At 43.2% G+C, this 16,565-nt stretch overlaps 1 protein-coding gene across 6 annotated transcripts in view; it reads left to right on the forward strand.

Annotated features, from left to right (window-relative positions):
- The window catches only part of PKHD1 (PKHD1 ciliary IPT domain containing fibrocystin/polyductin), a 280,498-nt gene that overhangs the window by 51,706 nt on the left and 212,227 nt on the right, over positions 1–16,565 (forward strand). For all 6 annotated transcript variants that reach the window (XM_068936956.1, XM_068936955.1, XM_068936957.1 and 3 more), the window contains exons 31-34: positions 229–296; positions 3,106–4,719; positions 5,324–5,467; positions 12,750–12,963. In XM_068936956.1, the coding sequence (XP_068793057.1) occupies positions 229–296; positions 3,106–4,719; positions 5,324–5,467; positions 12,750–12,963 (2,040 nt within the window). The remainder of the gene's footprint in view (positions 1–228; positions 297–3,105; positions 4,720–5,323; positions 5,468–12,749; positions 12,964–16,565) is intronic.

Genomic DNA, 16,565 nt, shown 5'->3' on the forward strand with positions numbered 1-16,565 from the left:
CTAAGAGATGTGGCTCAAACCACGTGGAAAAAGCTTGGGGCATGAGGTCTTGTTATCGCTGTGTTACGGGGGAAACAAAGTGGATGTGCAAGGTGAGCATTTGGCCTGCCATCCTTGAGGGGGGTGTAAGAAAGAATAGCAGAGCGGTATGAGGGAAAAAAGAGAGGAGAAAACAAACAACAAAAACCACACAAAAAATAAACCTCTTACGTTGCTTATGTTTTACAGGGTTGAGCTGTTAATCCAGTACGTCTCCGAGATCTTCAGCATAGAGCCGTGTTGTGGCTCTTTACTGGGTAAATAGCACCAGTACATCTGCAGGCACTTATGGAGGTTAAAGGGATCAAGAACGTGGCTTCCCTGCAGGACTGAAGCGGGCATCCTGTTTCACATTGGTTTAAACAAGGGTGTTTTAAAATCAGTGACCCTTTATTATGCAGACTCCTACTGGCAGGCAGCAGCAGCCTGGAAATGTGGGATTGCAGTGAGCATCCCTCAGCCTTGCTGTCTGGCTCGGGGGCCCTGTGCGTTGAATATGATTTCCCCAAGCGCTTGCTCCTCTATCGTTGCATGTTCCCACTGGAAAAACAGAGCACACCCACAAAGCACACCCACTGACTCATCTGTGCTGTATCTTTCAGTCGTTTCGCCTCCATCTTTCAAGGCTTTCTGCATCAAAGTTAGGTGTATAGTAGAGTATGGTCACGGTTTGAAGCAAACATTCATTTCAGGTGATCCCAAAGGGAGCATTTGTTTTTGTTAACTTGAAAAGATAAAAACCTTTCTCGATGTTAATTTGAATCCAAACTGAAATATTTATTAATCCCTTTCCAAATTTGTTAAACATTTGAAACATTCAACACAACATTCAACTGTGTTCAAGCAAAATATCACTGAACTAAAAACAAAAGTTTCATTTCAAAACCTAAAATACAGATGTGGGGGTTCATTTATTTTGTCTTTTGCAGAGTAACATTTGGCTGGGAGTGGGAGAGAGTGGAATTAATTTAGTGAATTTTACATGATTCCTTTGAAAACTTTATATAGAGGAGAAAGAAATTCTTGTGATGTAACCTCACGTCCTCCACAGATTCCTCTCCCAGGCTCATGACACATTTAAAGATGCAAAAATTCAGAGGCTTTGTGATACATGATTAGTTCAGTAGTTTGTAAAGTGCCCAAGCCTTGAAAGATGAGAACTTAGAGCTTCGAGAGCAAAGGCTCTCAGTTTTGAAGATTAAGCTGTTAAAAAAAAAAGTTTTATGGTTCTTTTATTTTTAGGGGTAAATTGAAGGCTAAGTAACAACTGATTAGCTCATTGGCTCTAGTTTTATGAATGGTTTAAGCTGACTTAGGTTCTCATGGCTGCAAAAAAGGCAGTAGTCCTTCTCCTACCCCATATCACTTGTCTTTTGTTGTCTCTAACACTTGCATGGCCGTATGGATCAGGCACTTGAGCTCACTGAAAATGAACCTGGATATAAAACAATTTACTTTCCAGTCAGATCATAGAAAAAAGAAGGTCATGTGCTTCCAGCAGATGTAAAAAGCAAAATCAGAAGTTCGGTCAAACCTTTGTAGAGTTCATTGGCTTAATGGATAGAGTCCTGAAGCAAGGCAGTACGCAGAGAGTGTCTATGCTGTAAACTAGAGGAAGATGGAGATCACTTTAGGTGATTTTAAGTGAGGCATCTTGAGCTTGGACACTTGGAATTAGGTTGGGAATGTTAAAGGATGTGCATCTTTATCATTAATGCTTCTTAAAACCTGGCCTTCTACTCCTTCAATGCTGCTGCTATTCTCAACACTGTAGGTGAAAGGGATACTGTTGTCTTGCACAGTCACATAAATCCAGACATCTGGATTTATGCTTATCCCAGCTAATTAGCCTCTGCTCTTGGTGCCCAGTTTGGTAGCCTAGCCTTACAAGGCTTCTTCCCATGTCAAAGTGGAGAGGGGTGCTCCACCGGGGCACATCCTAGAACAACTGAGCCGGATCAGACTAAAGGTGGACTCTCTCCTGGCGTGCTCCAAATATAAGATGCCTTAGGGAGATTATATGAATGAAGCAGTGTGCGATCATACTTCTCTATGATACTCTCCCAGCTTTCAACATTAGACACAAGGACAGCCCCAGACAGAGGTCATAACTTTGTTTCTAACTCTTTGTGAGTTCCTCTTCCGCACAAATGATCCTACCGGTGCACTTCAAAAGTCTCTTTACCCATTTGCTGTCCTCTGCCATGGTCATAAGTACATGCCCAGGGAAGAAAAAAGTTCAGGCACTCCTAGCAGAAAGCAGACAGCCTGCCTTCCTCCAGCCCATGCACAGGAAGCCGTGATCAGAGTTGCCCTTGACAGTGGTGAGGGACCTGCTATTCTCTTCTCCTTTCTGCTATCCACATTTTAAACTGTGCAGACTGAGAGTCTGTAGGTAGGAGAGGGCTTAAGGCTGGGATCATTCAACAATACGAGTTTCTGTAGTCAGGGAGCTCCTTCTCATGTGCAAGTGACCATGGGCGCATCGGAAATCTGATGGTGCTGCTGGCAACCTCAGAGCAACTCATTATTTTGGAGGTTACACTAAGCTGGTTGCTGCACAAGCATTTCTGCCTGAATGTCCAGCTAGAATTCAAGACTGAAAGAAGCTGTAGGGTATTGGCTTTTTAACTTGGAAATAGCACTGAGTTCTACTTCCCTGTATGCAGCAGGAACACAGATTAGGAGATAGCCACCTTTACTGTCTTCCCACCTGCCTTTCTATATAGCCCTATTCCTTGAAAAGTTCAGTGTCTGTTTCCTTGCAGGGATGTTCTTCAGGTCTGTGGCGGCCCTCTACTCTCATTTGTCCCTGGTTATCTTATACATTAGCCTCTTATTCTCTTAAGATTATCTTGTTATGTGACTGCTATTGTGTCCAACTATCTTGTTCCCCCCCCCCCCAAAAAAAAAAAAAAAAAGACCTAGTTTCTTCTTCTGTTTAGCGTGGATAAGAGTGTTTGCCATGCTTATAAGATTTATCATGGTTTGTGATTTCTCAGAGGCAGTCATTAGTTCCTTTCCTGCATAATGTCCTTCTGCTTCATTTGTTTGTTTTACTCCTAGGTGGAACACTGCTGACAATCTCAGGAGTGGGCTTTAGCCAAAACCCTGCCTTGGTTTCTGTTTCAATGAATAGGCAAGCCTGTGTGATTACCCACTTGGCAGAAGAGACCATTCGGTGCCTGACCCCACCAGCGGCTAATTTGTCTAATGAAGATTCGCAAGACCTCTCTGTCAGGGTAAATGTACTCGTCAGCAGTAGGTCACTTCAACAGGCTCCTTCTGCAAAGAGGACCACTGTCTTCAATTATCAAAGGGCTTTGACTCCTCTGATTACTACTGTTGAAACGGAGGTCACAGACAGCAGCTTACTCTTGAGCATCTGGGGGGTAAACATCACTGGATCTGTGGCTAGACTTGGGGACAGTGAATGTGAGCTTGAGTTTCAACGTGGCAACAAGTCTGCAGTGCTTTCTCAGTGCTTCTTACCGCTGAACAACCTGGAACCTGGGACTTACCCCATTAGGGTTATCCAGAGGCAGCTGGGATATGCTCACGTAGCAGCAAGGCTGCAGTCCTTTACAGTAACTCCACGGGTAACGTCCATATTCCCAACAGAAGGATCAGTTTGTGGTGGGATGGTACTCGTTATATCTGGTACCGCTTTGAAATCCAGGAGGAATTTGGTACAGGTGAGCCTGGAAGGTAACTATTCCTGTGAGATTCAGAACTCTGATAATAACGTCATTAGGTGTTTTCTTCTTCCAGGGGCCCACCCTTTACCTTATGAGAGGGTGGCTGAGGCATCTGGGGCTCTTAATGTCACAGTGACTGTCAATGGGATCAGTAGTGTCTGCCTTGGAGACTGTACACTCCACCTGCGTGAGCAGTGGACGCCCCTTGTAGATTTGGTGACCTGGGAGACTAATGGGACATTCACCTATGTGATGATCAAGGGACAGACACTGGCATGGCTAAGTGAGAGCCCTGTGGTACAGGTGAACAACCAGGCTGTCTGCAAGGTAACTTTCTGCAATGAGACCAGCATCAAGTGCCAGATAGACTGCATTGCCCCAGGGAAGCACAACATTTCCATATCCAATGGGAGAAGTGGGCAAGCCTGCTTCAGAAGGGCATCCGAGGTTCTCACTGTCATGCCTCAAGTGCACCAGTTTTACCCTGAAAACTTCAGTACTAATGGTGGAGGCCTGCTCACCTTAGCAGGCTCAGCACTGAAAGGAAAGAGCATGACTTCTGTTCTCATTGATCGTCATCCTTGTCTTGTCCTCAATGTCACCTGTACAGCTATCCAGTGCACGGTGCCTCCTGGCAACGGGACTAGTGCTTTGAGGCTAAGAGTAGATGGCATCACCTATTATCTTGGAAGAATAACTTACAGTGGGGAGTTCACCCCAGCTTTCCTTTCACTTATGCCAACTGGGCAGCTTTTAACACTGACTGTATCACAGGTCACAAGGATGGACAACATCCACGTATTTGTTGGGGACCTTGCTTGTAGTGGTATCACCATCACTCAGTCTACTTTGCAGTGCTCAGCTCCTCCGCTCCCTGCTGGCGAGTACCATGTGTCGGGCCTGGATGTCTCCAGGGGCTGGGCTTCCTCCAACTTGACGTTCCTCTCTCACCTATCAGTGACATCTGTGCGTCACAACTGGGGTAAGTCACGATGGGCTGTTGCAGCTCCTCCACAGTGTTCAGCCGTGTGGAGGGATGCCATGACTGTGGGTAGCTCATGTGAGAGCAAAAATTGTAAGTTAAAAAAATACCCCATGTTATTAGAAATACTGAAGTCAGTCTCTTATACACAAGATTATGGGAGGAAATCTTTGCTGGAATTATGTAGCTAGTGGTCTGTGATTTGCTTATCCATCGGCTCTGTCTCTATCTTTTTAAAATACGCAGACAATAGATCATTTGGATTTCTGTCACCTCACGGGGGAGGTCCGTTGGCTGAAATTTAGATGATGATTATGCAGTGGGCTCCAATATTTGGGTAGTCACTTCTTAAAGTTGGATGGATACAAAAGAAAGAAGACTATGGTATGTTTGTGCTGTATGAGCTAGCAAACTCCGAACTCTGCTTGGAGTTCGCACAGAGGCTGAATATATGATGGGTGTACCCAGCCACGCAGACCCACCTGTGATGTTCAAGTGAATGTCCTCTTCAGTTCTAACTGGGCCATTCCTACTGATAGCTGGCCGTTGGGCTCTGTCATCAGTCTCCTTTTCTTTTTTTCTTTTTTCTTTTCTTTCTCCTAAGGTGGCTTGAATGGAGGAACAGTTCACCTGCGTGGAACTGGGTTTTCCCCGGGGCAGACTTCGGTCACCATCTGCGGCACCCCTTGTGAAATTCTGGGCAACATAACAACAACTGGCTTGAGCTGCCTTGCCCCACGCTTACATGGTCAGTTAAGATATAAAACCTGGTACTGTGTTAAAAATGTTCTCTAAAAACCTATCTTGAACCAAATGTGAGGGGTCTTATTGTATCCCATCCCGGGGAAAGAGAGCAAAAGCAGCACTGGTGGTCCTAAAACTCACTGGGGAAGGAAGAGGAGTCAAAATAGCATTGACTTGGAGTTCTTGAGCTTAGTTCAAAATCCATTGTCCTCCTGGGGAGTTTTCGCATCAGTGGCCATGGGCTTTGGACTAGATCCACTGTGTGCCTGTGGCCAGAGCTGCCACACATACTTTGTGAGCGTATAAGAGACGTGCACAGCATCAGCAGTTCCTTGTAGCACTTTGGTTCCTCAAACTGCTCATATTAAAAAGAAAAAAAAAAAAAGTGTCTAAGGGTTGTGGGGTTGGGAAGTTCCTCTCTGCCATCATTTCTGATCTAGTGCGTTTAAGTCCCTTAAATGTCCTTATTCTGTGTCCCCATGCGTTTTATGTTAGGCTACGTGGTGGTGTAGCTTCAGTGGCGAAGTGGGGTTGCAGGAGCGGGTGAATGACTGAGAGGGTAAATGAATAATATAGTGTGGCTAGTTCATGCGTTTGGGAAGGTGGAAGTATGGAGCTAGATTCCCTGAGAGAAAGATGGGGACATCCCACAGCCAGAGCATCTTCTTCAACTGCTGAGAGGAGGCACAGCAGAGAGCACTGCCATGCTCTCCAGCTTTTTCAGAGAGAGAAATAACCCTGCCTTAATTCTGAAGGAGGCCTTTATGAAGGGGCATTTTCTGGGAATAGTGGTGACACAGACATATGAGAGATATTTCATTCCTCCCACACTGGCAGCACAGAATTAGGCTCCTAAAATCTGTAAAAGGTAGAATTTAAGACTCTTAAATTTCTCCCTGAGAAATATACCATTCCCCAAATGCTATTTTCAGAGCCTTCCTGCCTGCTGTGGTGCTGTGGCAAGGCAACACTTGAGAGCGTAATGCTTTAGTCCCTGCCTAGCTCTGAAGATAAGAAAACATCCTGAAAACTACAGAAATCCTTACAGTTCTACGGTCATACAGGTGACCAAAGATCTATGGCCTTTTCTCCTTTGTGGGCCTGGAAGGAGGGAGGCTATGAGAGTATCTGTCATGATAAATTGCCAGGATTTTGCCCAAAAAGGTGTGGGATCTCCATCCTTGGAAATATTCAAAAATTGACTAGGTAAGTTGCTGAGAAACCAATCCAACATCATAGTTAGCATTGCTTTATGTAAGGGTTTGCAATACAGACTTCCAGGGGTCCTTTCCAGCCTAATTTACTCTAAAATTCTAAATTTACTTTTGTCATTTTGAACGGTTCCCTTCCTCATCCATGAGGAATATCAGGAAAGATGGTGGGACGGGGAGGGAGGAAGGCTCCCAAACCTGCAGTGCTCAGACAGGAAGTACCCGAGAGGCTGTAAGGGCTGAGTTTCCTTTTTTAGAAAAGGGTCTGGGCACAGTCCAGAGAACCGATGATGATGGTGATGGTGATTATTGTTAAAGAATAAAAAAAGGCATGGCCCTGGAATGCTGCAAAAGAAACAAAAAATCAGAACATAAACTAGAGCACGCTGGTTATTACAGGAAGAATAACGGGATAAAATGTAATCAAATTGATCCAAACTGTGAAAACATTAATAACTGTGTTCAAAATTCACTGAGTGGTAGGCAGCGGAGGGAGCCTGGGGAAAAACATTTTACAGGCAGAGCCACAATGCTTATTACTGACACTAGATGTCAGCAAGCGAATGCTGATTGCTCCGGCTCCCTGGTCGCATCTCTGCACGGGATGCGTCACCTTGCTAACCAAACCGGGACACACGCTATTGCTTTGAGTACTACAGGTCCAGTTACAAGACAACCTTTTTTCCTCCTGTCACAGATTTCACAGAGCGCAAATTTGTGTGTAGGCAACTTTGCCAAACTCAGCAGTCCAGTTGCAAAAGCGTTTCTCTTATGTCACTCAAAGATATATTTACAGGACAATGTTATTTTTGTGTTTTAAAAAAATGCCCTACAGGTGTTCTTATAAAGTCTTTGTCATGCTATTTGCACTCCTGAGATAGGCATATTTGGCATATTTCTATATGTGACACTCATCTACAAAAGCTGTGTTATGAATTTGTGTAAAGAACAGCCTGCTTTTCAGCCTGTGTGGGTATTTCTATGCCACGTATATTTAAGGGACTACACATCCTCAATATTTAGGAGATGACTGGATTTCTTAAATGCTGTTAGTCCAGTCTAACCTTGCAGCTTACCTGTTGCTGTTTGCCCAGGGAAGTTTGCTGCTTCTGACTTGGACATTTAGTGCTCAGACCTTTCCTTTGCCAGCATGTCCATTTGGGAAAGGTCGTTCAGTGACTTGGGGGATGCAGGAACACAAGCTGTGAAGGACGACAGGTCCATGGGATCCTTCAGTGCAGGAGTTGGTGTGGGCAGGTTGGACACCATTTGATATTTCCTGGTGTTGCTCACGTCCTGGGTGATGAGACGTGTTCAAGATGCATTTCTTCTGTTGCATCACGCCTTTAAGCGGAAACGCTTCCCCTCCAGCACTTTTGGAGGTCAGGTGGCAGCTCGCTGCCCTGGGATTTCAGCACTAGGTCATGCTGTGTCTGGCCTATTAAGATTAGAGATATTTCCGTAGGAACCCCCAATCAGTCCATCTAGGCTGCTCATGGGATCCAGTCTGTGGGACAAGGCTTTGTACACAGGGAATGTGACTTCTTCCCCTTTAATGGCAGTATTTTCTAAGAACCACAGGTCTCAGTAGGATCCACTCATGAGTCTGCCCCATGGGGTTGTCCTTAGGAATGGCTGTTGAGGGGAGCTGCAGCAAGGGTTTGGTTTGATCATTGACAAGAAAGACCTAGGTGCACTCAATACTGAAAAGGAACGCAAACTGAAAGAATTCTACAAAAATTGTTGTCTTTTCCAACCTGCAGAACAATCAAAACAGAGTTTCAACTTCAATTTCATCCCTAAAGCTTAAAAAATTGATGGTAAAATTTACAAAACCAGACTCCTTTCAAGGAAAAAAAAAAAAAATCCACTAGCTGTAAAAACTCTGGTATAGAGGTAACTGGCTTGATCCCAAGAGCTCTACCTCTCTCTTGTTCTTTCTTTGTTACTGTTGTTGTAGTGCTGTTGATTAGTGCAAATACAGCTGTGGATTCTGTTTAGCCCAGGTTAAATTTACAGAACACACAGCTAATATCTGTGGGATTGAATTGTGCCCCTGTGAAAGATGGAAAGACTAGCAAGAAGCTTTAGGCTGGTGAGAAAATAGCTGAAAATTCCTATTGGGCAGTATTAGGGTAAGCACTGTATATATGTTTTACAGTAAGTCAGTACTGAATATTATATGTTTGACATTGAGGGTAGGGCAAGGAAGACGCCTTTAAAAGGAAGTGAACTGATGAAGAGATCCATCAGGGAAAAAGCTCAGTGTGATTTGGCCACCTTCATCAGTATGCTTGGAATAACAGGCCTGCTTTTAGGCTTTTGGAGTTACAGCACTTGGGATCTTTGTAAGCAAATCCTGGACCTGCTGTTATCCAGATTACATTGGTAAAAGTGGATGTTTAGGGAAAAGGATTTAGATTAAGAGCTAAAAATGAAATGAGGCTGGTTTAAAAGGAAGCTTGGCCCAATATTTTTTATGGGGTAGCAGGAGAGGGAGGAATGTGCTTTGGATATAGAGGTGCAAATACACCAAGGAGATGCAGTGAGTTAGGACCAAGAGAGGATGAAACCAGGGAAACTGGCTGATTTGTATGAGTGAGTGGAGAAGACCTGAAGGGGACGTGCTGTGGCCATTGGGATCTGAATAGCAGCTAGGGCCTCTAATGCTTATTGTGGAGACCAAACCTAAGGATCCAAATGGTCTCTTCTGTCTTTCAAATCCAGAACTGAAAGAGAGAGAGAGAGAAATATTGATTACAAGGCAGGAGCATTCTGACAGTGAGATCTATCAGGCGGTGGAATAGATGCTTGCCATATCACCTCTTGGGACTTCTAAAACTCAGCTGCGCAAAATGAATGTCTCATAGGAAGCAATTCTTCATAGGCAGAGGTTGGACTTCATGACCTTAACAAGTTTCTTTTTTTTTTTCCTCTCCCTCTCCTTTCTTCTAACCTTTGTCTTCTCTGCTAAGCACATGTTAATGATATGCTTTGCAGCTGTTAAGTAACCGGGAATGCACGGCTTGGCACCTTGGGCTGTTGTTCAGTAAATCGGCAGCCGCCCTTGGAACTCTGGTAGGTTTTAGTCTCATCACACATCCGACTGCTGTTATTAAACAGTGACCTGGACAAAGCTCTTGTGCTGAACATCCCAGGATCCTGACTTAAGGCGCAGTATCCCTCAAAGACAGGGTTGGGGGCAGGCAGTCCCTAGCCCATTACCAATATGCAGAGATCGGGCTGTCACTCTGTCTGATCTCGAAAGAGCAGCTGTAACGGGCTGAAAGCATTACTCTGAGTGGTGGGATTGTATCAAGTGTGATTAGCAGGTTCTATCCTTATAGCGAACATAAAGTGTGTAAAGAAGCTGATATTTTTCACTGTTGTGGCAGGAGATAACGGCACCTTTATACGCACCTGGGATATTAGCATTTAATGGTTGGAGGAAGGGGGATAAAAGGTCAGAACTTACTGAGCAAAGGATTACGACATCCTCTGGGAGCAAGGGGAGAACAGAATCCCAGAGATCCCCAAGGAAGGGATAAGATTTGGAGCCTCTCCAAGGTATCTTCATCAGATGGACGGGAGCATGTGGAAACGAGGTCCCTCTCTCCTACAGCCAGAGAGGGAGAAAGTGGTTTTAGGTTTGATTTTGGGGCTTCTCGCACTTTGATCTGATCTCTTCACAACCCTTTGCAACTGTGACGTTTAGTTAAGATTAAAAAAATGAATACCTTCATTTGCCTGATTTGAGTTAAAAATGGTTTCAGCAGCTGGCAAAACACAAGGCTTTATATTTCTGCAGGTGTGGTAATGCCGAGATGAGGGCACTGGAGCCCTTCAGAAACGCTTAGTTACCAGATAACATTTCCAGGGTATTCAAGGGCTGTTCTTCTGCTGAGCTCTGAGGGCTGTACAGGAAATATCTTCTAGTGACCTACGTTAACTAGGCAAGTTCTTTGACAGCAGCAGGGTAGTAAGGAAAATATCTGGATCCTGAGATTCTGTGGGTCGTTCATCCCAGAACCGGGTTCAGCTGTTTTTCTTGTAGGGACACAAGAAAACTGTCAGGATGTATTCAAGACTGCAAAAGAAATACCCAGTACCTCTTTTGATTAGTTCACCAACCTGTTGTTTTTCTTAAAAACTGTGGAATGTGAATGTAATCTTCCTTTAATATTGTGCTAGTTGCTTATTCATCAAAAGCAGTTGTGTGGTCTTCGTTACCACATCTGAGCATATTAAAGCCTTTCATGTCACCAGTAAGGCAGAAGGAGTTTCTACACTCTTTTACGCAAGGGGAACAAATTCCCCTTCTGCCCATGGTAAATTTATGGACTTTCAGAGGAGGGAAAAGCTAGTGCCCTGACTGCTTTGGGCTCCGTCATCTTTCCTAGTTTTGACAAGTTTGCAGTCCCATATCCAATGGCTAAAAAAAAAGCATACATCCCATATCCTTTGGAGATAATCCTACAATTGGTTCTGGCAGAGGTAAAAATGTTGTAAAGGCAAGTTGTTTGTAGTATTTTGATTGGTATTCATTTGCTAAAACACAGGTATCTAGTGCCATTGAAATGTCAAAGGGAATGGAAGCGTGGCCTTCAGGAAAATAGGAGACAAGTATAGAACATCTCTGGTTTCTCTAGACACCGTTTCTGGACAATAAAAGCAAAATATAGGCACGGCTCCATCATTCTTGTAGGCTTTTCTGTATATTGTTTCTGTCTCTCTCGTACGTAGGCTATGAGATCTTTAAGGCAGGGACTGTATTTTGCTGTGTTTGAATAGATGCTGAACAAGCCAGTCATGACTGGGTTTGGGAAGGAAAAAGATTTAGCATATCACAAAAAAATGTGAAGATGTGGGTAACTTTTTCTCATTCTAAATCCAGACAAAAGCATTATTGCAAATATTGTGAACTTTCACTCTTCAGTTTAGAGCAGATGAAATGCGAGGTTTTACCATTTGAAAGATACTGTAAACATTAAGTAGATAAAAACATTTCAAAAACACCCTATAAATATCTGAAAATAAAATAATCATTTCTAGCCAAAACCCTAACTATTTTAACACAGGTAATATAGCAATTTCATATTTTTACCATTTCAAAATGCATTTCCAGCATTGCTTAGGAGATAAGACATTCATTGACAATGACAGTTTCCCAGCAAACAAGAAACCTTTGGAGCAAACTAGAATTTAAAAACAAACAAACAAAGCAAATCCCTTTTTGAAAAATTCCTCTTGACTGCTCTACTGATACTTGATGTACGCTCTTCACTACTACAGTGCAGACTGTAATATTGTCCACAAACCCTTTCAGTAGTTCATTACAACTGTTTGATTAGTTCAGCATTAAAGAAAATTGTCCAGAAGTGTTTACATGCTCAGGGTTTTTTAGTGAAGCAGTCTTGATCTCTGGCATGGTTTAATGTTTAAAGCTTTTCTTTTCCTTTTCCTTATTTCCTCTCTCCTCTCCCAAAAATTTCAACTTATCTGAAATTCAGAGTGACAGTTCATAATTTTTTGTTAGGTTTTTCATCTGGATTTAGAATAAGAAAATCCAACTTCTGTTAACACAACTTGTCCCTTAAATACATCTCAAAGCAAAGCATCTGCTCCCTTCACACCTCCTACCACACCTATGGAGTCAAAATCTGACCAAATCTCTAGTCACAGTCAGGTACAAAGCAAGATCTCCCAGATCATCCCTAGAAGAAGCTCCGCAAGCTGTGGCAACGCTCTCACTAAACCTGTTTGTGGATTTCAAAAGCCAGGCTAGAGCATAGAAGCAGTCAGAGTTCCCTGCTGCAAGACCTTGTGCCTGTTATCTCTTCCCATAATGGGCTATTTGATCGTAGTGGCCATCTAGATGGTTGTCACATGAGGGAAGGCATATGCTTGCACACACAGAGCAATAGGGGATGAAGAAGTTGGATGGAGACCTATTCATTCTTAGGAAAGATGTACCAAACAACGAATCCACAGTAATAACTATCAGTAACCAAAATCTGCGTAACTTTCATGGTGTGTAGACTTCTCCAGATTACTTTTCCCCTTTTATTTCTGCAGCATCTTTGGCCGTTCTTTGTGGCTTGACGCACCCTGCGGTTGACTGCCGAGAAGCTGGGGCCACCTTCATCAAATGTGACGTCCAGGTCATGGTGGCTTCCTACCGCCAGAGGCAGTCTGTATCTTACTTGTACCTGTGCCACGACGGCCAGCCTCAGCGGTCCCAGGGGGGAATCAACCCATCCTGGAAGCGTTTTGTTGGACTCTTTGTCAGGTTAGTGCTGTTTAGCAGCTATGTGGGCCCAAGTGTGAGCAATATCCTCCCAGAAGGTATTTCGCCTTTTGCAAAATTGGCTCATACCGGATGATATACTGACGATAGAGCAAATTTCTAATTCTTAAGTTGATGCCAGTGGAGCAATTTGGCCTTGAGACCGCTAGAGCGCTCCGCTGGGTTGTGAAATTCATTCCTTGCGTCTATCAAAGCATCTCTAGTGTCCCTCCCCTCCCCTTCCTCCCATCTTTTTAAAGTGTTTGAGAGACATCAGAAAATCCATCTCGTAAACAGCCTGCTTTGTTCCTTCTTAGGTTTTAATATTTATCTTCTGATCCAAAGCAACATCTGGTGGATGCCAATGGGGAAAAAGATTAGGCATTATGAAAAGCAGAAGAGTGTTTTTTTTTTTTTTCCTCTTTCCTCTCTCCAAGCAGTTTCTTGAGTAGAAAGTCACGGAGAAAATTCAGCAGGCTGTGCTATATTTACTCAGCACGGGTGCTCAGGCAGTTACTCAAGGTGCAGGTTTTGTAAACCCAAGGCCAAGTTGCCTGAGAGCGTAAATTGGTACCGTTGCCTTTAATAGAGCTATGGGGATTTATACCTGCAGAGCGTTTACTTTTAGGAAGAAGAGGGAGGTTTGAATTAAGGAATAAACAGATGAGTAAAACTTTCCAAAGGAGACTTATCTTCTCCTTAAACAAATAGAAAATTGGGGTATCACCGCAATGAGATATTGAACATGTTCTTGACTGGTGCAGATCAGTACGGTCCAGGTACTTCAGTGTAGCTGCAGAGAAGATGCATCCTAGAAGATAGGGAGGACAGTTTTACAGGGGGAGACAGTAACAGGGAGACCTAGAAGGGGAAAACAAACAAACAAAAAACTTGAAATTAAACTGATCTCAATAGTTCTGTTTTCTTGTTTGTGCTGCTCTGGTTCTGCCACCATAGCTGCTTCTGGTGTCGGCAGGGCGAGCGGGGAGGGATGTCTGTGCCTGGGCACTTTGCATGGAACATGCAAAGGAGAGGAAAAAAAACAAAAAAGAAAGACCGAGTCCTGCAGTCCGTTTGCTGTCTACCTCTTCATTGCTCTTCATTGTGGTTTTTGTCCAATTTAATTGTAAATACCCTCAGAGACAGGGTTCACCATTCGTTCAGCTGCAGGGCAATATTTCTAAATGAAGTACATTTCATCTTTAGGAAAGTTTTTCTTACTTGTTTTCCCCCATTCTGCCAACTTCTCCAACCTTTTTATTGCCGTCACTAACTTTTCCCGTTGTGCTCATAGTCCTCTAACACTTAGGAATTAAAATTTGGGCTGCTAAGGAATTTTCCAGTGGAATGATATTTTTTCTGGTGAATCTATTTCTCAACTGGGCCCCCCTGAAAAGGGGAGAGGGAGAGATGGGCTGATCTCAGGTGAATCTCCTTGTCTGAAAAATTTGAGGGGAAGGAGAGGAAGAGGGAATTTGAAATCATCAGAAGGACCCATTTCAGAGCTTTCTAAAGTATTTTTTTTTCAAATTCCAGTCAAAAAAAAATTATTTCAAAATATTAATGGAATTTGTAACAAAATCATAGAAAATTTTAAAGATCAAACAAGAAATAAACTGTTTTGGAATTCCTGAAATAATACGCACAGATTACTCTATTAATAATAATAATGACAATATAAAAGATTTAGATTTGAGTTCCGTGTAAATGTTGAAGAGTTGAAAACATTGTCCCAGGGTACTAAAATTTGAACATCCTCCCTGGCTTAACTGCACGTTAGATCTTTCCTGTTCTTTCTTACTAATTTTATACTGATTTGAATGAAGCTTCTGCTAATCTAGGCTGTACTACAGGCAATGCTTTATGAACACAGCGTGAAATGTACGTTCCTTAGGAGGGATGCAAGTGTTACCATTGACATTACTAGTACCAGGCTATGTCCCTGAATTCCCTTTTACAAGTCAGCCCTTCTCTTTTTGCATTTCCTTGAACACTGCAATTCATTAACAGTTTTCCAGCATCCGGGTTTCAGATGCGGTTACTACAGGACAGGGAAGAGTTGGCACTTTGCCTTCAAGTAAAACACATTAACTTTTTCTAAAGAGACCTGAATGACCACTTAGGGAGATCCCTCCCTAGGCTTCAAGGCCTGGCAAAGCGGGCCCTTGCTCTGCATTTAGCTAAGGACAAACGACAGCTCCCTTTAAAACAGTCAGCTATTTAAACGATGCACCATTTTCTTGCAACATTAAAAAAAAAATATGTAATATGCATTCTTGAAAGATGTCCCAGTCCGTTGAATTATCGTACGGGACAAGAGCAGTTCTCAAAGAGTTGCTATCAAAAGCACATGCAGTTCCCTACAGCTGGCTTTTAACTACTGATGCAGTAGAGGGAAAGGTTGGTTTAAATATGCAGATAAAAATTCACTATTAAAAAGGTTCAGCTACTTGCAGAAGGGTTTTTTTTGTTGTTGTTGCTAATGTGGCTTCTTCCTTTAGCATGTTAAACTCCAATTGCGCTGAAAAAGGGCAACAAAATAAATACTCCCTAAACGCTTTCTCAGAGTAACTCCTTATTTGTACAGTGAGCTATCACATCCAGCACAGTTTGCAGTCTCCAGATTCATCAAACCACCGTGATCGTTGTGCTCCCAAGAGGGCTTTGAGGATTGGGTTTCCGACTGGGCTGATCTTGATAGAACTTAGGCACCTAGTTTACTTAAGCACTTCTGAAAATCCTGTTAGATGGGATTTTCCAGGAACCTCAAGACCTTTGAAAATCTTCATCCTACCTATCTGATCTTCTATTTTGGTGAGTAAATCCCCTTACGAAGTCGATCCTTTCATAGTTACTCAGAACAAGTGGAACAAATTCTGAATTACGCCTATGTTGCTGTAAGCTACCCCCTCTTTGCTCTCCTTCCTACAAGGTGCATATGGGGGGAGGAGGAAGAAGAAAGAATGGGAGGGGCAGGAATGAAAGTGAAGTGACGCTGGATTATCCTGGACTGATCCAAGGAGTGTTGGTGTATAGGAGGAAGCTTTCCATTCACTTTGAGGGACTTTGGATCCTATAGATGGATCAGCAGCTGTCAGCAGCAAGACTCCATAAAAATACCTCTTCCCCACCACCTTGTCATTACTTCTTCCCCCTATGCAATGGGAGACTTTAGAGCAAACGTCTGTTAGTATAACTGGCACATATATCGAATCTGCTTAGTCTGGGCTGTTAAGTAAGTTTAATTAATTTACTAAGTTAATGTTCCAATGCTAGCAACAAAGCATCATTGCAATCAGCTGGGTAGCAGGAATTGCAACCCCTAAATGAGCTCATTTTTTCACAGTTGGAATTAGGGACCAGTTAGCCAGTTGTGTGGTTTTTCCAATTTCTCCACTTGCCCTAAGGGAGTTGCAAGTTATTCATTCCCCATTGCTAAGTGTGAGTAAGATGGGGAGGGGGGAGACACGAACAAACGCTACTCCTTGTAGGAGTCCATCTTTGATCCTAACACTGCTGGTTGCCTAGCTGTTCTCTGCACTTATCTTCCTGGCTTGGTCCTGGAATGGCATTTGCTACTATTTGTAATAGTTTGGGGAAGCAGA

The sequence above is a fragment of the Struthio camelus genome, chromosome 3, assembly GCF_040807025.1.
Source record: "Struthio camelus isolate bStrCam1 chromosome 3, bStrCam1.hap1, whole genome shotgun sequence".
Taxonomy (NCBI): domain Eukaryota; kingdom Metazoa; phylum Chordata; class Aves; order Struthioniformes; family Struthionidae; genus Struthio; species Struthio camelus.